This window comes from Narcine bancroftii, chromosome 13 (assembly GCF_036971445.1).
Source record: "Narcine bancroftii isolate sNarBan1 chromosome 13, sNarBan1.hap1, whole genome shotgun sequence".
NCBI classification, from domain to species: Eukaryota; Metazoa; Chordata; class Chondrichthyes; order Torpediniformes; family Narcinidae; genus Narcine; species Narcine bancroftii.
In genome coordinates this window covers 22661051-22685695 of record NC_091481.1, presented here as the reverse complement: position 1 = coordinate 22685695, position 24645 = coordinate 22661051, and the positions used below count along the sequence as shown (strand labels likewise).

The following is a 24645-nucleotide window of genomic DNA, read 5'->3' as shown; positions in this document are numbered from 1 at the left end:
CTTTGCAGAAAACAATGCAGGAGAAACCTTGATGTTTTGGAAATAAAGTTATAAGGTTTCAATGCACTTCAGGTGGAAGCAGACTTGATGGGTGCATCACAGTGGGGCACAAGGGCTTCTCAACTCAAGATTAGAAGAAGCCATACAAGCAGCTCAGAAAATAACGAAAATGTTCCTCCCCTTCATGGATCGACATTACCTGCTGCCTTGGAAAGGCATCCAACAGACTCCTAAACAACAGATCCAATCAAAGACTCATTTAAGGGCTCTTACTTTGCACTGAATACAAAAATACTGAATATTTATTTTCAGTATTAGGAAAGGCATCCACACTGAGGAACCCAACTCACCCATCCCATGAGGGAGAATGCTCAGCAGTGTGAAAGCATGTACCAACAGGCTCAAAGACTGTTGTTTCCCTGTAGCCATCAGATCCTGAATGAACCCCATAACCTTTTCTTGGTGTTGATTTACCTTTTCGTTGCAATCCTACATTCTGTAAATTGTTCTTTTACACAGCTATCTGAATGTTAGAGATAACCTGTTATTCTGATCACAGAAGAATCCTTTTCACTGTTCTAGACTTTTAGTCAGGGTCGATGCCAGAGCAAGTGTTAGTGGGAGACATTGGGTAATTGCACGAAGGCACACTCTTCTGCTCTAGAGCTCACTCAGCAGGGTGCTGGCCAGATGGGGCACAGATCGATGTGGTCTCAGTCAGTGAGGTGGGGGAGTTGTGCTGGCCTACCAGCTGGGCAGACATATACTTCCTCCATCCTTCTGACTTAGGAGCCAAAAGTACTGCTTTTATTGTGTGGAGAGTCACTAGCGTGCATTAAAGCTGGATGCTAGCGACGCTTGACGCATACTAGCGACACGGGTGGATGCAGGTCTGTCGGCGAGTGATAGCTGCGAGAGAAGAGGGGCACAGCCCCTCGCGCAGGAGGGCCATGCAGCGCAGGTGTATATGGGCAAGGTACCTTTCAGGGCAGGGCCATGCCCGTGAATGCCCCCACCCCAACCCCCCGGCGCCGACTGTGTTTTTTGTGTAAAATAAAGCCAAGAAGTTCCCAAACAAGTGAGATGTGTAGCAACAAAAATAAATAGCTTCTAGTTAACATCAGGATTCCCAAGGGCTGGAACTTTTCATGTATTCTGTTGAAGGGTAGGAGACCTGAAACAGCAATGATTTCCCTTTCCACAGATGTTGCCGACTAGTGGAGCTTCTGCAGCATTTTATGGATTTTGTTTCAAATTTCCCAGTCTGGTATGGTTAAAACAAAAGTAGATCACAGGCAAATCTCTCCCTACCACTGAGAGACCTGCAGCAATCATCAAGAATCCACTCCACCGAAAGGAGTCACGTGATGGAGTAGTGGCCGGACGGTGAACTCCAGCCCTCTCCAGAAAAGTCGGGAAAAACAAAGGAAAACACAAAGGCACAGAAATAAAACTTACAGAAAAGTGAGTATAAAGGTGGAAAGAAGATGGCGACAAAAAAAGAAAAATCGAAAGCAACGGTAAGAAGAGAGGAAGAGAAGACAAAGGAGGAAAAAGGTGAAGGCCTTAACTGTCCGAAGAGGCCCGCTGCGGAGAGAGAAACCCGCTCCCTCAGGTCGGTAAATAATGGACTACAAAAATGGCTCGCAGAGCCGAGTAAAAGTGCGCAACCGCGCATGAAAAAAAACACACCGACGGGAGGGGGGACCAGCTGGGGAGTCGATCTCCACAGCCGGCAACGACAGCTGCAGAACACCTGCAGCAAGAAGAGACCACAGAAGACAATAGAAACAAGAAAGAAGAGGAGGAAAGAGCAACAAAGAAACAACAGATGGCCAACCCAGAGGAAGAAGAAGAGGAAGAGGAAGAGTACGGTGAAATAGAAGAAGAAAAGAAAGGCAAGATAAAGGATATACTTTCTCTTATTAAAGGATACATGGAGTCATTTAAAGAATGGCAAACACAGGAATTTAAGGATTTAAGAAAAAGAATAAACAACACAGAAGAGAAAATAAATAAAATGGAGATGACCTTAACAGAAATGGGAAAGAAAATGGACAAGATGGAAGAGCGGGCAGTAGCAGCAGAAATGGAGGTAGAAGACTTAAAAAAGAAATTGGAGGAATCTAATAAAAAAACTAAAGAGACACAAGAACTACTAGCTCAAAAAATAGATACAATGGAAAACCATAACAGAAGAAATAATATAAAGATAGTGGGCCTTAAGGAAGATGAAGAAGGCAAGAATATGAGGGAGTTTATAAAAGAGTGGATCCCTAAGACCCTAGGATGTCCAGAACTACAGCAAGAAATGGAAATAGAAAGGGCACATAGAGTATTGGCCTCTAAACCACAACCACAACAAAAACCAAGATCTATTGTAGTAAAATTCCTAAGATATACTACAAGAGAAAAGGTACTGGAGAAGACAATGGAAAAAGTAAGAGAGGGCAACAAACCACTGGAGTATAAAGGGCAAAAAATCTTCATTTATCCAGATATAAGTTTTGAACTCCAAAAGAAGAGAAAAGAGTTCAATACAGCAAAGGTGATTTTATGGAAGAAAGGGTATAAATTTATACTAAAGCATCCAGCGGTATTGAAAATATTTATTCCAGGACAACAAAACAGACTATTCTCGGATCCAGAAGAAGCATGAAAATTTGCAGAACAATTACAAAAATAGACTGAGGGAGGAAGACGGGTAATGAGAGTTAAAATGATCACGATTGATATGTATGTGGGTAAAGACAAAAATAGACTGAGGGATGAAGACGGGTAATGAGAGTAAAAATAATCACGATTGATATGTATGCGGGTAAAGAGGTATAAGAGTGAATAGAGACAATGTGCATACATGAATGTATCTGTACTTAGAGGAAAATATAGATAGTATAGACAAGAATTAATAAGGGAAGGTAATGGAATAGAGAGAATAAGGAGGGAATTAAAAGAGTGACCTTTGTGACATATGAAAAGTGAAATCTTTTCTGGGGGAGGCGGGGTGGGGGGAAATAGCGGTCACTGCAAAATCAGTTGACGCTTGCGAGTGGATTCGCAAATCCAAATGGAGAGGGGAGATGTGGTTGTCCGACAAGGGATAAAGGACAACTCAGGAGGTGAAGGGGAGATTGGGAATAAATAAGATAGAAATAGGAGAATAAGGAAAATGTTGGATGTTGTAGGAATGTTGTCTTATAAAGAGTTGAAAATAAGAAAACAGAAATGGAAAAGGAGGAAAGGTAATGATGGAAAAACGGAAAGAGAAGATAAACAAAATATAAAAGGGCTACGCTGAACTATATGTCTTTAAATATTAATGGAATACATAACCAAATTAAAAGGAAGAAACTACTAAATTTAAATGAATAAATGTATTCCATTAGAAAAAATAACATATAGGTTAAGAAATAATATTGAAATATTCGAACAAGTATAGGAGCCTTACATTAAATACAATAGCGAAAACCTACCGGGGACAAACATTACCTAAGTTGATGGAAGGAGAAGGAAAGAAAAGAATGGACTCAGTAGAATTTCTGGTGTAATTTTGTTGAATGACAACATTGTCTGACTGGCTTAATGCAACCTAGATTGTATACCTAAAATGGATGAGAGGGGGGGGTGGGGGGGTGGTTTGGGAGGAAAGTGGGGGGGGAGAAAAAGTCACTGTATATGTGTGAAAAAGAAATAGTGTATATCATGGCTAATGTGATTTATGGTGTGAAAAATAAAAAAATTTAAATAAAAAAAAAAGAATCCACTCCACCCAGGACATGTTCTGTTCTTACTGCACTCATCAGGAAAGAGGAAGAGGTGCCACAAGACTTGTACCAGCAGGTTCAGGAACTGCTGCTACCCCTCTACCATCAGTCTCCTCAACAACAAACTCAATCCGCAATTCATTTAAGAACTCTTACTTTGCACTGAATATATAAAAATCAATTTATATTTTCTGTATTTTATTCTTTTGTATATGTATTTTTTTTCTTGAGTACAGTTTGCATCATTGAGAAGTGGAAATTCTGCCCGGCCCGCAGAAGAAAGAATCTCAGGGTTGTATGTGATGTCATGTATGAACTCTGACAATATATTTGAACTTAATTTTTCATTTTGGTGTTTCCAATACTTATATTCCAGATTTCTAGTAGCTGCAATATTTTGCCACTATTACCAGGCAAGTCTCTGCATCTGAAATCTCAAACAAAATGGAATGTAACGAAGGGCTTTTATTGCTCACCTCAAAGCCTTCCAGTCACAAACGAATGCAGTTTCCGGGAGCTTTGTCTGCCCCTATAACGTGATTGAAGAGTTTAAATCTAAACAAGACACAGTCAACAATCTCACACAGAGATTCCTTCCTGAGGCAAACAGTTATAAATAACATTGCTGAAGGATAAATTGACCAAAACATCTGAGTCATTCTGGAGCATATCAGGCTTCTGTCATACCAACAGAATGCAGGTCTGCATATATTGACAATCTTATTGAAGAGAAACAGCTTTATTTGATATCTGGAAGATTATAGCATCAGACAACATTGCACAGTAGTGCCCTGCTCTATCGATCCTTGACCATGGTCTGAAGTAATCCAATCCCTCAATGTCTGGGCTTGACGTTTGAAATACCGCTCGTAAAATATAGCTGAGATGCCATTGGAATAGTAAATAATCCAACCAGCAACTTAACTCATCGAAAAGATGGATTCTCTTCCGAAATTACTCTAATTACTTGCATTGAAAATAATGTCAAAAACTCTAGTTGGCAGCAGAGTTCCAGTGATAAACATGCACTTGTGTAATGAATTCCTAATGAACTTTATCGCGACATCCGACACGAACAATGCAACGCCATTGTGTAATGAATTCCTAATGAACTTTATCGCAGCATCCGACACGAACAACGCAACGCCAATGTGTAATGAATTCCTAATGAACTTTATCGCGACATCCGACACGAACAATGCAACGCCATTGTGTAATGAATTCCTAATGAACTTTATCGCGGCATCCGACACGAACAACGCAACGCCAATGTGTAATGAATTCCTAATGAACTTTATCGCGGCATCCGACACGAACAATGCAACGCCATTGTGTAATGAATTCCTAATGAACTTTATCGCGACATCTGACACGAACAACGCAACATCATTGTGTAATGAATTCCTAATGAACTTTATCGCGACATCCGACACGAACAACGCAACATCATTGTGTAATGAATTCCTAATGAACTTTATCGCGATATCCGACATGAACAACGCAACATCATTGTGGTAATGAATTCCTAATGAACTTTATCGCGACATCTGACACGAACAACGCAACATCATTGTGTAATGGATTCTTAAAGAACTTTATCGCGACATCCGACACGAACAATGCAACGCCATTGTGTAATGAATTCCTAATGAACTATATCGCGGCATCCGACACGAACAACACAACATCATTGTGTAATGAATTCCTAATGAACTTTATCGCGACATCCGACACGAACAACGCAACATCATTGTGTAATGAATTCCTAATGAACTTTATCGCGACATCCGACACGAACAACGCAACATCATTGTTTAATGAATTCCTAATGAACTTAATCGCAGCATCCGACACGAACAACGCAACATCATTGTGTAATGAATTCCTAATGAACTTTATCGCGACATCCGACACGAACAACGCAACATCATTGCCTAATAATTAGTTTTGGCAAAGCCGGTGAAAAAAATAAATTTTGTATAGAATTCCCCCAAGACTGTGATATTATTAACATTAACAGTAACCAAGCCTTTACTGTCAGCACCAACAAGAATTCTCAGCTTAGAGCTTCTAAGTATTTGACTGTGGAGCTGTCAAATTTCAACACAGCATTGTCACAAACTCCATTAGATGTAATCTACCAACTTCATTCTGAAAACTGGGAATTCATAAGAATGGAGGCATTGTACAAATCCTCATTCCAGTATGCTGCTCCACATAATAGAGTTCAAAACCTGAATTACATTACAGTTCTCAATCTGATGCGGAGAGCTAATCTCCACTTCTGCTCGGTTTCAGCTTTGACTACGATGAACGTTCTGAATGTTCAGAGAGGAAGTGGCCGATGCCTACAAAAAATAGCTCATTTTGTTGTCAAACATTTTCTTGACATTGAATAATCAGCCCAAAATTACATCGATTTTGAGATGCGAATCCCCCTCACCCTAAAGGGTCGAATGGTTAGCAGAGCAGAGAGTGCAAAGCTGTTACAGTGACTGGGTTCAAATTCAGCAACTGTCTGTAAGGAGTAAAAACACAATGCTGGATAAACTCAGCAGGTCAAACAATGTCTAAGAAAGATAAAAATACACAACTGATGCTTTGGACGAGTCCTTGATCAAGGTATGGAAAAATGCCGGCAGGCATGTGAATAAAAAGGTAAGGAGGGTGGCGTGGTGGGGGCGGGGGAGCATGCTAGCAAAGGCAGGAGGTCATAGGTGGAGAAGGGAGGGAGGACACAGCAGTTATCAAGCGGAAGAGGGATGGCTAGGCGAATAGAGAGGGAAGGGGCAGAGAGTGGAGGGAAAGAAAACAAGAGGAAGGGAAGGTTAGAGGCAAGGGAGGGAGAGCAGGTTGGAAGAAATCAGAAAAGTCGATATTAATGCCATCCGGCTGGAAAGGGCCCAGTCAGAAAATCAGGCGTTGTTTCTCCAATTTATGGGTGGTCTTGGGGGGGGGGGGGGGAGAAGAAATAGTACAAGGCTCTGGATAGACATGCAAGTATTGGAATGGAACGCAGAACCAAAATGCTTGGCCACTGGGAGGTCCCCATCACTGATGTGGACAGATCGAAGGAGCTCAGTGAAGTGATCTCCTAGTCTGCACTCAGTCTCTCTGATGTAGAAATGTCAAGAAAATGTTTGACAACAAAATGAGCTATTTTTTGTAGGCATTGGCCACTTCCTCTCTGAATTAACTTTAAGAAAATGAAGAACCATTTGTAATGTTATAGAGGTACAATATATTTTTTCTCAGAAAACCTTGGGTAAAAGAATTGAAATACATCCTATGCCATTAATCACACAAGTAGAATTAGTCTGGTTAGTTGTCCTGAACCCAGCAGAACCAAAGGTAAGTGCTTCAGGTTTAAAGTGGGAAGGATATTTATAAATGAAGAAAACTGAGGTCCTCCATCAGCCAGCTCCCCACCATGACTACCAGCCCCCCCACATCTCCATCGGGCACACAAAACTCAAAACGGTCAACCAGTTTACCTATCTCGGCTGCACCATATCATCAGATGCAAGGATCGACAATGAGATAGACAACAGACTCGCCAAGGCAAATAGCGCCTTTGGAAGACTACACAAAAGAGTCTGGAAAAACAACCAACTGAAAAACCTCACAAAGATAAGCGTATACAGAGCCGTTGTCATACCCACACTCCTGTTCGGCTCCGAATCATGGGTCCTCTACCGGCATCACCTACGGCTCCTAGAATTCTTCCACCAGCGTTGTCTCCGCTCCATCCTCAACATTCATTGGAGCGTCTTCATCCCTAACGCCGAAGTACTCGAGATGGCAAAGGCCGACAGCATCGAGTCCACGCTGCTGAAGATCCAGCTGCGCTGGGTGGGTCACATCTCCAGAATGGAGGACCATCGCCTTCCCAAGATCGTGTTATATGGCGAGCTCTCCACTGGCCACCGTGACAGAGGTGCACCAAAGAAAAGGTACAAGGACTGCCTAAAGAAATCTCTTGGTGCCTGCCACATTGACCACTGCCAGTGGGCTGATCTCGCCTCAAACCGTGCATCTTGGCGCCTCACAGTTCGGCAGGCAGCAACCTCCTTTGAAGAAGACCGCAGAGCCCACCTCACTGACAAAAGACAAAGGAGGAAAAATCCAACACCCAACCCCAACCAACCAATTTTCCCCTGCAACCGCTGCAACCGTGTCTGCCTGTCCCGCATCGGACTTGTCAGCCACAAACGAGCCTGCAGCTGACGTGGACATTTACCCCTTCCATAAATCTTCGTCCGCGAAGCCAAGCCAAAGAAAAAAAAAGTGCAGTAATGCTAAGGACACTTTAAACGAATGCACCAAAGCACGTGTTAGCTTCGGTGAAGCAAGAGACCCTGCAATGCTGGGAGAGTCGCTTCTTGGCATCGATTCAGGCTCGCTCAGAAGCTACATATGGACTGAGGATGTTCTGGTTTGGCTAGGTTCAGGCTGGGGTTTCAATTCACTCTCCAACAGACCTCTAAGTAGAATCTCACTGTTCTTATTGAGGCTTCTTTTAAATCTTATGAGAAGAAATCTTCAGTTGCAAAAAAAATGCCAGAAAATGTATTAATTGACTTTAGGTAAAGCTTGGATGACTGCAGAAGGATATCACATAAACATTTTTTCAGATAACAGACAGATCTAGGCTACTTCTCGAATCAAATAAAAGGGTCTCTTTACTAAAACATTGTAGCCTCTTTAAACTGTTCCAATTCTTTGAACTTTTGTAAGGAAGGCCAATCATTATCTTTGCAATCTGCTGGTGTTATTAGTTGACAGATGAGCAATCTCAGCAAGAATAGTCCCTGTCATTCTTTTTTAAAAACTGTGGCTGTGTTTACAATTCCATCCAAGCATTCTATCACAAAAACCTGCTTGCAAACCCCAGCAAAGCTTTATTTATTTTGACATTAAGTAAACATGTTGGAAAACTCAAAACAAGCATTCTGATAACAGTTAGCTTTCTTTGTGCTTTTTAAAAAAATTCAAAACCACAATCTAAGGCAGACTGGCACAATCTCCATTTCCATACCGTAAGTGAAATGTTATAGCCCAGTTAAAGATGCCAAATTCTTGGCTTCTGAATGGGCCCACATAGAAAGGGAAATAGTTTTGACTACTTTTAGATGGCAAGCCCACAGTAAGAGAAGATCGCTCAGTTATCTTAAGAAAAATGTCAGACACTACCTTACCTAGAATGTGACATCGTTTAATAATCTTAGAAACGTAATACTTTTTAATACCCCATATCTGCTTCCAATATGATTTGGAAATTTATTTTCAACATTTAAAGTCAAATTCATTCATCTTTGGCATCTTACAGATTAATAATTAAACAGAACATCTTGATTAAATTATATGTTGAATAATGGGAACTTATACCCTTCACCTTTTCAAGAATTCTTCAGTTCAATAGGCCAATGGGATCTTGGTTTCCTTTTGCTAGTGAATTGGAAAAACATATTGCACCTTGGACAAGAATGCACATATTGATATTCCATATTTTGATGAAAAGTCTATTTTTTTGGCCAATTCTTGTATTATGCAAACACATGCTGAGCTCCAGGCTTACTTCATGACAGCATTGTGGCTGGTGATTCAACACATCACCACAGGTAGTACAATTTTGTAGCCTTCTCCAAGTGTGTTGCATAGACAAATATTTCAGTTACCCACACATCCCTGGCTGTAAGAGAAACTATCTTGCTTTTGAAATGGTGTGAGAATAATAACCTAAGTCTCAACTTGGACAGGATGACAGAGATGATCCTGGACTTCAGGAGTACCAGGATGATTACCCTTAACTACACATTAATAGCTCAGTAGTGGAGAGAGTAAAGAGCACCAAGTTCCTCAGACTCCACTTAACAACCTATCCTGGACTCAAAACATCTCCTTACTTGTCAAAAAAGCGCAATAGCTTTTCTGAGAAGAAGGAGGTGGACAAGGCTACTGGCCATGATCCTGGCTACTGGCCATGATCCTGTCAACTTTGTACAGGAGCTCGACAGAGAGCGTCCTGGCTGGCTGCATCACAGTATGGTAGAATTGCTGTAGAGCATTGGAGCGGAGGTCAGTCCACAGGACATTAAGAGTGGCAGAGAGAATCATTAGGGTCTCCCTTCCCCCCAATAATGGGATTTACCGGCATCATTGTCTGAAGAGGGGAAATTGTTGAGGACTCCCACCACTCTGCAACTTCCAGCTACTCCCGTCGGGAAAGAGGTATAGTAGTAGCAGAGCCTGAAACACCAGGCTGAGAAACAACTTCTTCCCACGGGCAGTGAGACTGCCGAGTGACTGACGAAATGCTCATACAAACCCTCCAGGACTCAACTAGTTACTTAATGATAATATTTATTTATTTTAATATTTCTATGTACACACTGTGCATACGTATAGTTTGTTTGCATGCTATGACTGCATGTGTGTTTGCAGTTCATTGCACCAAGGACCACAGAATGCCGTTACATTGAGTTGTACTTGTCCAATCAGATGATGAATAAACTTGAGCAAATTTGGATAATCTTCCTCACTACCCATGACACTACATGATATCCATGATACAATTTTGATGTCGTTTGCAAAACCTACCTAATCATCCATCAACATGCTTATATTTTTTTAAAGGGGGTGAGGGAGGGAGGGAAGGGAGGGGGGAAAAAGGGGGAGAAAATGACACTGTATATATTCAAGAGAAAAAATGTCTGTATGTATCTTGGTCAATATGGTTTATAGTGTGAAAAATAAAAAATTTAAAAAAACACATGCTTCTAATTTTTTTTTAAGATGTTACACAATATTACAAATAATTTTCTCAAGTTTAAATAAAGGGAGTGCGGCAACAAGAGTCCTGACATGCTGAAAGGGAGCACATGATCCAGGCCCAGGATGAGTTCTACGAGTGGGCAGTTGAACCTGGATGGTTTTTGAAGTGTCAGATGTTGGACTGTTCACGTCTTACTGTCCAATCTATAGTTAAAGGAAGATCACAGAGAAAATTCAGGTCTGGTGTGGCCTCCTTTCTTAAGGAAAGATATACTGGCTTTGAATCATATTTAGAGTTCAATGACGAAAGCTCAATCCTGCCTGCTCAAGGCAGTGCTTCCCATTATCCAGCAACTGTTTTCATATAGGCTTTCAATAACAACAAACCATAAATCCTGCCTCAATTTTATCTTCCTAAGCCAACACTTCAGATCATAAACCTTTCACATTTTGTGTTGATAAAACAGCCAAATGAGCTGCTTTTCAACAGGAAACCGTAAATTCCCCGGTCACATTTCATACTAAATTTGAAACGAGAGGAATAACAGTACTGTCAACTTGGCAGATAAAAGTCCACATCCAATAATATTATTAAGATGCTTTTCTTGACCATGGTTGCATATTTAATTTGTCTAATGAGTTGTAACATTGTGTTCAAATGGAAGTTTGGATTAACTTGTGGGCTTGCTCACCTTTCCCAACCTTCTGTTCCGATACTTTCCAAAGGAACAGCTCTCACAGACGTGTGTCTTACATTTGAACACAATTCATTTTTACAAAATCCTGTTGATTTAAAATGACTATTAACAAGAGTTTTGTGTAGAATATTAGATTTTTATGCTTCGTATTTCATTTGACCATTGTGCACATTTGAAACGCTAACCTTGGGACAGGTTACATGGCAAAGCAGCAGCATCCAAATTTGGCTCTTTGTCCACGTCGAGCAGTGGTATGACACACTTTTTAGGCAGTGCCCAGTCTTCAGGGTCAAGGACGATTGGTTCCACCACAGTTCAGAGGTAGCTAATTAGCTCAAGAGGAATCCACAGGTTGTGACATAGTTGGTGCAGGAGGTGATTGGATAGTGGATAGTTTCAGATGAAGCATGTGCTTTCTGCTGCTATTGCTGGGCTTCTCTGTGCTCCCAAAGAGACACAGGGTTATCAGTGCCTTCTCCACGCCAGCAATGAACCAGCCAGCACGTCTTCAGGATGTGGTAAGAAATCAGGGGGACACGGGGAAACACACATGGTCGCAGGGCGCAGATGCAGTCTCTGCACAAAACATGGGAGTAAAATTTAAATTAAGTGGGACTACAAAGGTCACAAGTTGAAGTATTGCTTTCTTTATCAGTTACCATTTTAATGCAGTTTTAACATGCTCCATGCATTTATTAATATTCTTCTTATCTTTGGCTTGGCGTAATATTACTGAAAATCAATTACCACAAAATACATGGTGCAAAATTCACCATCTTGTTGACATCAATTTTTAGAAAACTTTTTTTTTTCCATACTTTGTGCTGTCAAAATGTGTGAGAGCTCTTTGCAAACAGCACAGATTCTGGGGAAAACCTGCTGGCCAGACTGCAAGGGCCGAGAGAATCTTGGTCTGAGGTGAAGAGCGGCCACAATCTCACAGGAAGATCCAGTCTCTTGCCTGAGGCAGTCTAGCAGACTAACTGTGGCCCTGACTGATGATGCAGTCCCAAGCTGGGATGCAAATGTATCTCAACTCCTTTTTGGATCTTACATAATATTCCCAGAAAATCGACTTATACACAAAATTTATAGTGGGCAATTGAGGCCAAAAGATGCAGATTCAGATGAATCTGAATAGAACTCTTATTCAGGCCCACCTGTTTATTTTTAGAGCAGTCCTGCTTATAAGATGGATTTAAAGGTTTTAAAAAAAAATCTTTAATGTTAATCAAGCAACTAATAACAGGAGCATTTCCATTTTCGTTCATGATAAAATCCATACCATAATCAATAAACTCTTCTTAATATTGATTGGCAAGAAAATCAGGTGGCCTATAAAATAGATAACTCATCCACTAATTACCCATCTTACTCAGCTACTAATTTAAAATTACCCTCATGTTTTGGTCCACACTTGATCTTTTTTCAGAGAGAAAAGTGATGCTTACTGCCAAATATCAGAACTAGACCAATTAAATTTTTGCGGGAGGTGTAATGTCAACAAGAAAGCATTGCACTAAAACAGATAGAGAGCGCCAAGACTGGCCCAAGACCATTACTACACGGTAGCAATGGCTAGTGGCACTGGACATAAATCCAAATCTCAGATGAAGTGAAATTAAGGACCAACTAGTGATGTCCGGTACAAGTAATTATTATCAGAAAAGAAAGAGCAGGCCACGTGAAAGGAAAATCATAACTTTCCTGCATTGTGGTGCTGTCTATGCCATTTTAAAAAAATGGCTGCATACTGACTACAAGCTTAGGCCATAGTCATTCCATTTATTTATATGACACATTTAAAACAACTCATACTGACCAAAGTGCTGGAAAGATTACGACGAGGAACTACCAAAACAACGATGGGCGCTGGGGCAGCCATCAAAGACATTTCAACAGCACTTATTTTTCAAAACCTAGTCCATAGTAAATAAAAAAACGAGATACTGTTCCTCCTGACCTTAATGATAAATGACTGTATGAAAATAAATAACGAACAGGGCTACAAACATCAGTTTTCAAAGAATAAGCATTGTACACAAATAAGTCTAGTAGACAAACCAATTTAATTTCCATCCTTATGAATGCCTTCAGTACATACCCATTGTTTGACTGCTCACTACTGACAACCAAGCACATAATTCAGAATAAAACAATAAGTGGAATGAGAAAGGCCATCAAGCCAACTCTGCTCAATATGCTATGGCCTTATCTCCAAAGAATTTATATAATTGCAGACATGTGTTTTCCAAACCCTTCACTTATCAAAATAAGATGGATATCTCTTCACATTATGTGTTTGTAAGCTATTCACATGTGAATCCCATTCACATGTGGATTCAGAAGTAGTTTTTCCTATTTTAATCATGCCCATTTCTACACCTACCTTATTGTAGTACTGCACCTGGACAGAGTGCCACTGTCCATCACTTACTCCTCCTGGTATGAAGGGCGCCACTGTAGTTGTAGACTCTCCTGTTGAATAACAATAGTTTGGTTTAAAAAAGGACCAAAAATATATGTAAACCCAAGGAACACATCTGAGAAACGAAAGCAGAATATTCCCTCTTCAACCTGAGCATTCTGTGACCTTCTCTCCTGCATGCTGGATTGCAACGTTGTAATGAACCAGTTTATTGAAACTTGATGTATTCTTCCACTTGTGTCATGCACTTGGAAACGGTGGAAATGGGATCACCGTTAACTTGCTTCGACGGTGAAAAATCCAGTGATTAACAGAATTATAGTGAAGAAAATGGATATTCAGGAGAAATCCAGCAGCAAGCCAGTGGAATACTCCAATGAGTGGAATGAACCAGCCAGCACGTCTGAGACAAAAGACTACCAGAAGCAATGAACCTGGTTTTCCTGATAAACCCAGTAGTTCTGCAACCTGCAGTTTCTGCAGCTCCATTCATTTCCATGCAGAACTGCTGAGTGCATGAGTTGTGATTTATAATTAAGGTGACTTTAAATGTACTTGACTGTTTTAATAGCCATTGTGTCTTAATTCCCATTATTTTGATCTTTTGAGTTTTTTAAAATAATTGAATAGCATGTCTAATATTTAGCCATTGTAGGTTTGCCAGCCTCAACAGCGAATTTAGCCTGCCCAGTTGTTTTCTGGCGATCACAGCATCTCTGTGGGCTGAATTTACCATTTAAGACTGCCTTCCTTGGAGCCAGCTTTGACAATCAGGCTCCGACTAAGCATGGTCATCATGGGTAGAAAGTTGCAGGTCAGAAATGTATTTTTCTGAAGTCTAATGCATCTAAACCCAACCACCTCAGCCTCTGTTGACATGTACTTTCCTGCTCCTTGCATATTGTTCTTTTTAAAAGAAGCAATTTCTTCTAGGAAATTATTTCTCAAACAAATTGTCCCACCACTTCATGCCTGGATTCCATATCGTTAGTTGATGTTTTCCTTACTAACTCGAGGTGGTAAATTTCCTCTACCACTTACTTTGAAACCAGACAGCAATCAGGAACATTTTTCATTCCTTGAAAGGCAATCTGTCAACTGAAGAGTCACCTAACACAGTGGATCACCTTAATTTCCTTATCCACTCCTATATAATCCCTGATTCAATAGCTTACAATGACCCTGTCAAACAAAACAGGCAAATAAGGCATTTCTCTTCAAACACAAAGAATAGCCTCTTTGGGTTAACCTGGAAAGCAAACTCAATATTTCAATAGAAACATGTTTAAGTAAACCAAAAAGTGACAAGCGAGAGGATTTGGTGATGTCTTTGGTTAGAGAAGTACTGATTTTGTTTTATCAGAGTAACTGAAGCAAAAATAATGTACATCATCAATATTTACATCCTAATGAACTGGAAGTATCTATTGCTGAATTTGACATTGGAACATGGTGAAAATAATAATGTTACAATTAGAATGATCAGAAACAATTCAATGATCAGCAGTAGAGCTGAAACCACACAGAACTGCATCGTGACAAGTTATCAAAGCAAAAACAACAAAAACTGAAGTAAACTTCATAGACTGGCAAAACTCCAACTGAAGGCCTCACTTCAAACCAGTGTTCAATACAGCCTCGCTAAAGGATCCTGTTGTGAAGCATTCATTGACCATTTCTACACGTGGGTGATGTCTGACCTGATGTCTGCTCAAGGTTACAGCATCTACAGTCTTTGTGATTCTCCAGTGTTCAATATAAATGGAAGAGAACCAAGCATGCAAAATTGCCCTCTGGGTATAGTGGAGTACAAACATTGTTAACCTTAAAATTTGGTTGCATTCCAATCTCTTTTTATCCAGAAGAGATTGTATAAGCATATTGCATTCGTGTAAAAATATCCATTGGGAAAATGGCCCAGGTACTTCACCTGGACTCATCTGACCTTACCTGGTGTTGGCATTCCCCCAAAAAGAGGTCACATGTCACACACTGCACTATTCTGCTCATTTTCCCCTTGTGAACATGAACTGCAGCCTCTGTATGGAAAGTACAATTTTCAATGAGCACTTGTTGGACACACACTCACAAGATATCTGTGACATAGAAGGTAGTATTTGGCTGATCAGGTTCATGCCTGTTGGAAGGCAACCTGTGCCCACCTTCAAGCATTAGGCCCATAGTCCTGTGGGCTGCAACTCTCCAAGTTCATTTTAAATGTCACAGAACACAAGAAAGCCATGAGTAGTAAAAAATGTTGTCCTCAAGACTGCACCGCCATTCAACATGATCATTGCTGAAGTGTCCTAGATCTCATCACCTTTGCCAATTCTGCATAACCACAGTGATGGCAGTTTCTCTCTCCGCTACCCATTCAAACAGTGATTCAGACCTCTATTGATGTCTGCATGAGAGTTTTTTTCCCAACTCCGTTCTCATCCATTTCATTGTCATATCTTTAGTTATATAGAATGAAAATAGGCCACTGAGCCCAGCTTGTTCATGTCAACCATCAACTAACTCATTTTTATGCAAATCTACACTATTCCCATTTTCTTCTCCCCACATGTCTGTCAACTCTCCCAGTTTCTACCACCCACCTCTGCATTAGGGGGAATTTGCAGCAATCAATTGACCAACCAGGCTTCACAATTTAGGGGCATGTAAAGAAACCAGAGTACCCAGAGGAAACCCATGTGGTCCCAGGGAGAACATGACCCGCTGACAGGATTCAAAGTGATGACTTTACCATAGGTAGATGCAGCTTTATCCACTACACCACTCTGCTGTTCCAGACCACTCGTACTTTCTTAGCTCTCAGCGAGGGAAAATAGATCCTTGATATTTACGTCTCCAGTGACATTATACACATCAATTAAGTCTACTCTTAGCTTCCGATTACAAAGAAAATAACTGGCTTATTCATCATGAACTAATTTTCCAATCGCATTAACACCCTTGTAAATTTCCTTTAGTGCAGCATTCCTGTAACTGCAAGACCAGAACTGCACACATAGCATTCAAGACATAGCCTCATTAGAGATCTAAGCAGTTCTAGAACAAGTTTATTTTTCTCATATTCCGTGCTTTGGCCATTGGAAGAAACCAATCACATGCCTTTTGAGGCACCCTTATGGCTCCATAGACATATACTCCAATGTCCTTCAGTTCCTCTACACTTCTCAGTCTCCTCCAATCTACTGTAATGTTTCCTTGAACACCTTCTCACTCCTCTTTTAAGATGGATTCTAAATGCAACATTTCTCTGTAGATGAACCTATTACTGTCTAGTCGAAAGCTTTCTTCCTCATTGCCAATCACAAGGTCAAATTTTGTATCATTATTCAACACGACTCAGGTCCATGTCACTAACAACCACTTCAAAAATAAAGTACGGCTGAGATCTGTAAAATCCCTTATCAATAACTTTTTAGTCACAGAAGACCCCTCAACCAATACCTGTGGTTTCCTGCTGCCCAGCAAATTTTGGACCCAATTAGTTGGATCCCAAAGGCTTTTACTCTTTTGACTATATTGCCATTTAGAACCTTATCGAAGTCCTTGCTAAAAATCACGTGGAGAACATCAAACGCATTGTCTTTATTAGCCTCTGAGCTATTTCAATCAAGTTGGTCAGATGCAGCTTTCCCACACTGATCTCTAATTAATCTGTCCATCTAAACAAAGGTTTGTACTGTCATTCACAATGCTTTCTATTGAATTATTCACCATTGAAATTAACTGGTTTGCAATTACTTGATGTATCACTTCCTTCTTTAATAGTTCAATACTAGCAGTCTGATGCCAGGAAAGGTGGAAAAATATCAGAATCTAGGTCCTTTTCAAAACCTGGAATACATTACATCAACACCTAGCTCATATCTATTTCGAAGCTGGTTAATACTTCCTCTTTCACTATCTTAATTTGCCTTATCCAGATGTTATTCTGCAAAGACAATCACAGAATAATCATTACCTTGATGCTTTTTTTTCTTCAGTCTTCATCCCTTCAGTTATCCCAAACTTTTTTTTATTTGCCAATATTTTTGCACATCTTATGCTGCGTTTCTAATTTACTTTTTACTTTCATCCACACCCACTTTTTTTTCTTTCCCAGAAGAAAAACCAGAATGAAATCTGAAATATGGGAAATGGTGAGCAGGTCAGACAACATTTGCGGAGGTAAAAAAAATATAGTTAATGTTTCATGTTGATGCCCTTGATTTAGCCTTTTTATTCAATTCTATTTCCCACTTTTTTCTCTAAATGATTAGACCATCAGGATTAAGTCTCTGATGACCCTCACTTCTGATAGAGGGTTCTCCCCCTGAAACATTGACCTTGTTTTTCTTTCTACAGACATTGCCCAACCCGTTGAGTATTCCTTGCAATTTTATTTTCATAAAAATCTCAGAGTCCGACCACCTACCCTTGCGGCATTTTTACATTTGAAATCAGGAATTATACATTTTAATTTTGGATAAATCTGTATCTTGAACCCCTGGAAACTCCTTCTTAAAAGACCCCCATTACTCAGAGACCAAGTTCTCCAAGTTTTCCTTCATAAAAGACCCCCCATTACTCAGAGACCAAGTTCTCCAGGTTGAGTGAAACATGAAAGTCTGCAGATGTTGTGATTGTTGTAAATATACGAAAATGCTGGAGAAACTCAACAGGACTACAGTGTCCATAGGAGGCAAAGATCTATAACCAATGTTTCAGGCCTGAACCCTTCATCAAGGGATGAGCAAGAAGCAGAGCTAAGTCCCCTAAATGGAATAGAAGTTGTTGTTCCTCCAATCTGTGGGCAGCCTCAGTTGGGCAGCACGAGACCATGGACAGACATGTTGAAAAGAGAGAATTGGGCGGGAACTGAAATGGGTTGCCATTGGGAGATCCCTGCTACTACCACGGACAGAGTGAATGTGCTCAATGAAGCGATCCTGTCAATATTCTAATCTATATCCTGCCTGCGCACTCTCCAATCAGAATGTATCAACATCAACTGTTCCAGTTTCATTAGGCCCCCTCAACACCATTCCTCTCATCCTTTATCCTTATGTCTCCTTTCCTCCAGCTCTCTTCCCCTTGTCTCTCTCTTTCCCTATCCCTCTTTCTCCTTTCTTTCAGCTGTGAACTCACAGAGCTACCCCCACTACCCCAATCAATTTACAGCTTTTCTCTCCTGCCCTTCTGTCCATGTCCACCTCTGGTTTTTTTGGCTGTTGGCCTGTGCTCCTCTCCCAGCCCCTTATTCCGCCCCCCCCCTCGACCTTTTATTCAGGTCCCTGCCTGCTTTTGGCTCATATCTTGGCGAAGGGCTCAGGGAGGCTTGAAATGTTGGTGAGACAGCTTTGCGTCTGACAGATTAGCTACAGGACCTGCTGAGTTTCTCCAGCACTTTGTGTACTTACACTCATCAAATTGCTATTTCAGGGTGCTGAATCTCTCCTTACTCCAGAATAATTGGGATTAACTCTATTTACAACTTGGTTTTGTGAGTCTCTCAAAGCTAAATTCAACGATAAATTTCTCTTCAGTACTTCGACTTGTCCACCTTCATGGTCTAAAACTACTGATTTCCACCATCGCAACCCCAAATCCCGACTGTTTGTTGCACAATGGCCCGAATTCCTCTGAATGTTGTTGAAAGAATTATGCCGTCTGATACCTTCTGTACTGATTGTATCCCAGTAAATTATCAGATGATTAAAATCGCTCACCATTATTTCCCCCTGTGACATTTGTTCCATTAGTTTCTTTCACTACTTGGAGGTCAACAATCCATTCCCAACAGCGTAACAGTCCCATTTTTGTTCTTCAGTTTAAACTACAAAGTCTCATCTGATAACACCGCAACCAGCTATTTTTTTTCTGCATTTATGTCTATTTCAGAGGACACTTTGCAGACATTACGAGGTTTGAATGGGCAGGTTCAGAACACTGCCAGGAGGAATGGTGAAACCAAGTAATTACTGGTCAGTTTATCTTCAGTGGTGAGCAATTTATCATACTCATTCCAAGGGACAACAAACACTTTTCAGTCCACTTAAGGTATAACAGGGAACATTTTGTTTTTCAACACCTGGTATTACCAACTCCATGGGTCCTCATTGGGGTCTGGCACCTTTCCATCTGAAGTACCACAGTTGCAGCAATGCCAACAGTCACCAAACCAATACCAATTATCCCTGCATAAAGAAGAGCATTACTCCACCCAAAATAAGGCACACTTCAATAAAGGCAGCAGAAATAAAAATATAAACATTGACCTAAATGTTTTCCGTAAAAATTATCCTATTGACTTTCCTGTTTCCTCGATGGGTTCTTTAAGTGCTGGTGGTACATCGAGAGTCTGAAGTGTGGCTGCCATCTGGTTACTGGCTTTCCCTCTCACCATGCACTGGTGTGCCGAATGATTCATGGGAAGTTCTCGACCCTGATTGTCTAACTTCAGGCTCCTACCCAAGACAATTTGATGCCCTATAACTATCTGTCTGCATTGGCTGGCTATAGGGCATGGGTGAGTGGCTCTCTGTGTGGCAATGGTGGGAGATCTCTTGAGGGAATAAAGATCTGCCACTCAACCTTTGAGTACATACACTGTGATCGTGAAGCAAAGACAAAGGAAAGCAGGTTTTATTTATTTTACTTAAAAGGGAGCATATTTCCTCTGCAAATAACAACAGTGAGGTCATTTGGCCCATCAGGTTTATGCCAGCTCCCAAGGAAGCAATCCCATTAGTTCCATTCCTCAGTTCCCTGCACTCCTACAGCTTTTTCTCTCTCACATGTGCCCATCAACTCCCATTTGATTTTTTTTTGACAGTCATCAACACTAAGAAGTAATTTACTGAAACCTAAAACACCATGCCTTGTAAGAGTAAACCAAAGCATCTAAAGGAAACTCGCAGTCGCAGGGAGATCTTGCGAACCATGCACAGACAATATCCAAAGCAGTGGTGTGGCTGGGGTGGATGTGCAGAAGCTCCCCCGAGGACTTTCTTAAGTGACATCTCCCCCCCCCCCACCCCAGTCCAACACTGATGCCACACCTCCCTCCCCAGTCCAATGCTGCCAAAAAATCAGTGCAGCCCGCCATCCAACTAACCACTGATTCACCATCTGGTATGTGGTGTGGCACCTCTCTTTTTAAAATTTGGTCGGTCCCCCTGAGTTTCGAACCTGGCCTCGCCCCCTGATCCAAAGCCAGGATCAAACCTGGAGTGGAGTTGGCAGTAGCACACTGCCCCAAGCATTCAGAAACCCAACAGCTGCTTGGTGTTGAAGAGCTGGGTCAGCCTTTCTCCCTCTAACGTCAAATTTACATTAAATTCTTGTAAATTTACTTTGGGTTGAGGGTTTTAGAAACAGACAAAATGTATCCAATTGGCTTCACTTTAAATCAATATTGGACATTTAGTTTGTTCATGGATGATCATTGAGAGATTTCCAATATTGGACCAAACCAGTTCATGTGATAAACTCAGGCAGAAGATTGGGATGCAGTTTCCTTTGGACAAGTGAGAAAGAGCATGCACACAGTCAAGGGAACTGCCTCTTCAATTAAGACATGCATGGACATAGCAAACTAGCTATTTTTAAAGCTGTAAAGTATTCCTTGTGACTCTAATCCAGATCCATCTGTCTTCCAGTGAAACTAAACAAAATGTGCAAATTTAAAATAATGCGATTACCAGCTCCAAAGAAGATCGTGGTGCTGCTCATTGGAATGTGACATACATCATATCAGATTTCCAGTTACGTACAGCAGCACAGTTGATCACAATTATCTTTAAATGTCAGGTCTTGAAAGAAACTGAAAGCGTAATCTAAAGTATGTAACAAAGAAAATGTCTGGCCTTTTTGTTAATAGCATCTGGTTCATATCCTTTAACAGCAGGGCAATTATAAAAGAAGTTAAAACAAAACATTTATTTGGAGCAATCCAGGAGGACTGTTGGTGCAGATCATAAAAAAATAAGGGCGAGGTGCAGCAGTAATACTTACTTCAATGTCTTAAATGATACGAGTGCAGAACACTGCTGGAATGCTTGAAATTTTGCCAGTGTTCTCCATTTGAATAGCTAACATAATGAAAAGATGAATAGGAGCAGGAATCTCGTAACTAGAGAATCAGAAATACTTCAGCTGAGAAATTTATTTGAATGGAAAAAAGAACCATGGCATTTCTGATGTGAATCAGGCTGTCCAAAAAATTCAATTGGATTTTAGTTTCTTTTGCAACCTGATCGACGCCTTTGAAAGTTGTCATACAAATGAAATCCAAGATGCTAGATTTCAAGTTTATTCACGAGGCCACTTTTATGTATGTGTATTCTCCCTTGCAATTTATTCTGAAATGATATTACTCCACATTATTTGAGGAAACATATTAAAACACAAGTTAGGATTGGCGTAAATCACGGTGAAGAGAGATTTATAGACACAACGATTTCAGCAAGTGGCAGCAAACACTGCAATAGCTAGATCCTGTCCTTGGAATTAAATTGTTTCAAAAGGCCCAAAATTAAAGAGAGCAACGCCAGCAAAGGGGAGAACACAGAAAGGGATCTGCAATCCACTCCTCAGCCTGTACCCAAAGGTGAGGCACAATATAATACAGTAAATCCTCTGGCATACAGCACCTATGGGGATTAGTAAATGCCGGATGTGTGTGTATATTCCGGTTGCTTGAGATTACATGTTGCGTGATTGGTGAATTAATGTCGAGTTGCATCAATTTTAAACCTGTATTATTCACCTATTTATTTTCCTCGATGTGTTTTGCTTGTTGCTTGAATTGTGGATAACAGGGATTTTACTGTACCTTTGAAGGCATTTGATAAGAGAAACAGAACAAGTTTGTCAAAGACTGGGGAAAAATTCAAGTATTTCGAAACTGTAGTGAAAACAGATGCTTCCCATCATTTACTGCCTTGGTTAACTTATCAGGTTATGTAAAATGGTGCTGTTTCAAGATTTACAGGCTTTGATAATGTTTTAGCACATAAAAATGCAGTCTTTATTTTAAATTATCCTTTGCAAATATCTGTTGTGCAAGCTCCAAAGAGCAGCAGGAAAACCATTAAAAAAATGAAGAAATGTGAAATGTTTGAAGCAAATAATAAAATAGTGGTTTAATTAAGTTGCATTACTTCCCCGCAATTCCAAAAAAAAACCCCACTAAAATTGTGATGACTTCAGTGTGCTTTTATACCTCTCCAATAGTCAGAATCCTATGCAGTGAAAGTCTGGAGAAGCTGTGATTGCAGTAAAAAATGTATATAACTAACATTTCTTCAAGAAGGGCTCAGGTTCGAAACATCGGTTACATAACTTTGCCTCCTATGGACGCTGCGAGACCTGCTGAGATAGCATTTCAGAATCCTAAGAAGTACTATATAGAGTTACTTTAAGAAAATGAGCTTCTATGTTCACCTCAATCTGGCTCTCGTTTGTTTCAGAACATTTCTTTCCCCAATTTTCTGTTTCTGTGGGTGACAGCACAGTGCAAGGCTTTGGCGGGAAGAACTAGACAGAGGATATTCTATAACCTCCAAAAAACAGGTGGTGCACTTCACATCTTGTCTCTCTCTCCCACCCCCCACCCCCTCCAAAATTGAAATCTGACTGAGTAGGTGTTAGATGAGATTTGAGAGCCAGGGCAATGCTGCGAAGCTAGCCTGAGAAGAGAGTGAAGATCTCAACCCGTTAAACATCTGAAGGAAACTTGGTAACACCAGGTTTCTCTTCCATTCAAATACTTCCAATGAAGGAAATAAGGACCCTAATAATAAGGATGGTGTCATACATCAGCTATGAAAAGCTTGGCTGCATTGAAATTAAGTGAAAACAGATGAAGCTTCTTTAGATTGTAACAGTTGGTATGAATCAAAGAACTAATGAGCTGACAGCTCATACACAGCTCATCTGTTATCAGGTTCTTGAGATGATCAGCAGAAGGTTTGTCACGTGCTCTCTACATGCAGTGCTTAACTTTGGAAACTTGTTCAATGCAGCTACATGAGGCCCTTGTATTTTTTTTAAAAAGTCAGTGCTGGTGAGACAATTGACTGTCACAGTTCTTTCCCCCCCCCCCCCATATCAAAATGCTCTTCTCAGGTGCCCTAAGCAGTGATTTAGTGTTTTCTTTGGTGATTAAATAGTCAAGAACCAGCCAGGGGAAAGGCCTTACCAGGTGCTTGGGAAGCCAACTGAAAGTTGCTTTCAGTCAAGTGTTTTTGCCAGAAGAATAGATCTGGAACCTCAAAGATTTTAAATGCAAATTAGGTAAAACCAAGAGAAAATAACCTGCATAATAACAGCGAAAGATTAGTTGGAATGGGGCGGACAAGTGAAAAGTTTGTCTGGTCTCAATGGATCAAAAATGACCTCTGACTGAACCAGAACATTTCTGAATTTAACATGAAGTTATACCTTCAATTATTTAAGCGAAAACAAGCATCAAACTGCATGCTGATCAACAATGTTCATTTTGATGAATACAAATCTTCACTGGCCCATTTTGTTTTACAGCAATGAAAACTGCTGACTTTACCTGCTGAGAATGTTAGCTGGATTTGTTCCTCAATAATCTCCAGTGCAATGAAATCATGTTTTTCATTAAAGCGTCCATTGTAAAGTAGCAAAGCATTTCCTTCCTTTGTTGCGAACCTGCAGCAGATGGAGAATGAGGAAAAATTATTACCAATTAACAAGGCATGCAGGAGCAGATCATTCCTGTTGATTGGAGAGGCATAGACAGACTGGTTCAGCTTAACAAGCCATCAAACTGAATATTGCTACTTAGTTTGGAAATGTAAATCCATGCAGGATACAGGGCTTTAATGGTCATACAGATTATTATTTTTTAAAAAATACTTTGGGATATCCTCAATCCACTCTTTCTCTTCAAATTCATTTACGGTGATCTTCTACTCAGGATGCACAGCGATAAAGTTAAGCCTGAGTGGATTCC

At 40.5% G+C, this 24645-nt stretch overlaps 1 protein-coding gene across 1 annotated transcript in view; it reads right to left on the bottom strand.

Annotated features, from left to right (window-relative positions):
- celsr1a (cadherin EGF LAG seven-pass G-type receptor 1a) overlaps positions 1–24645 on the bottom strand; it is a gene marked incomplete at its 5' end in the record, with an annotated part of 257770 nt that overhangs the window by 83264 nt on the left and 149861 nt on the right. Inside the window, 2 exon segments of the mRNA XM_069909385.1 lie at positions 13626–13714; positions 24226–24341. Coding sequence (XP_069765486.1) covers positions 13626–13714; positions 24226–24341 — 205 coding nt within the window.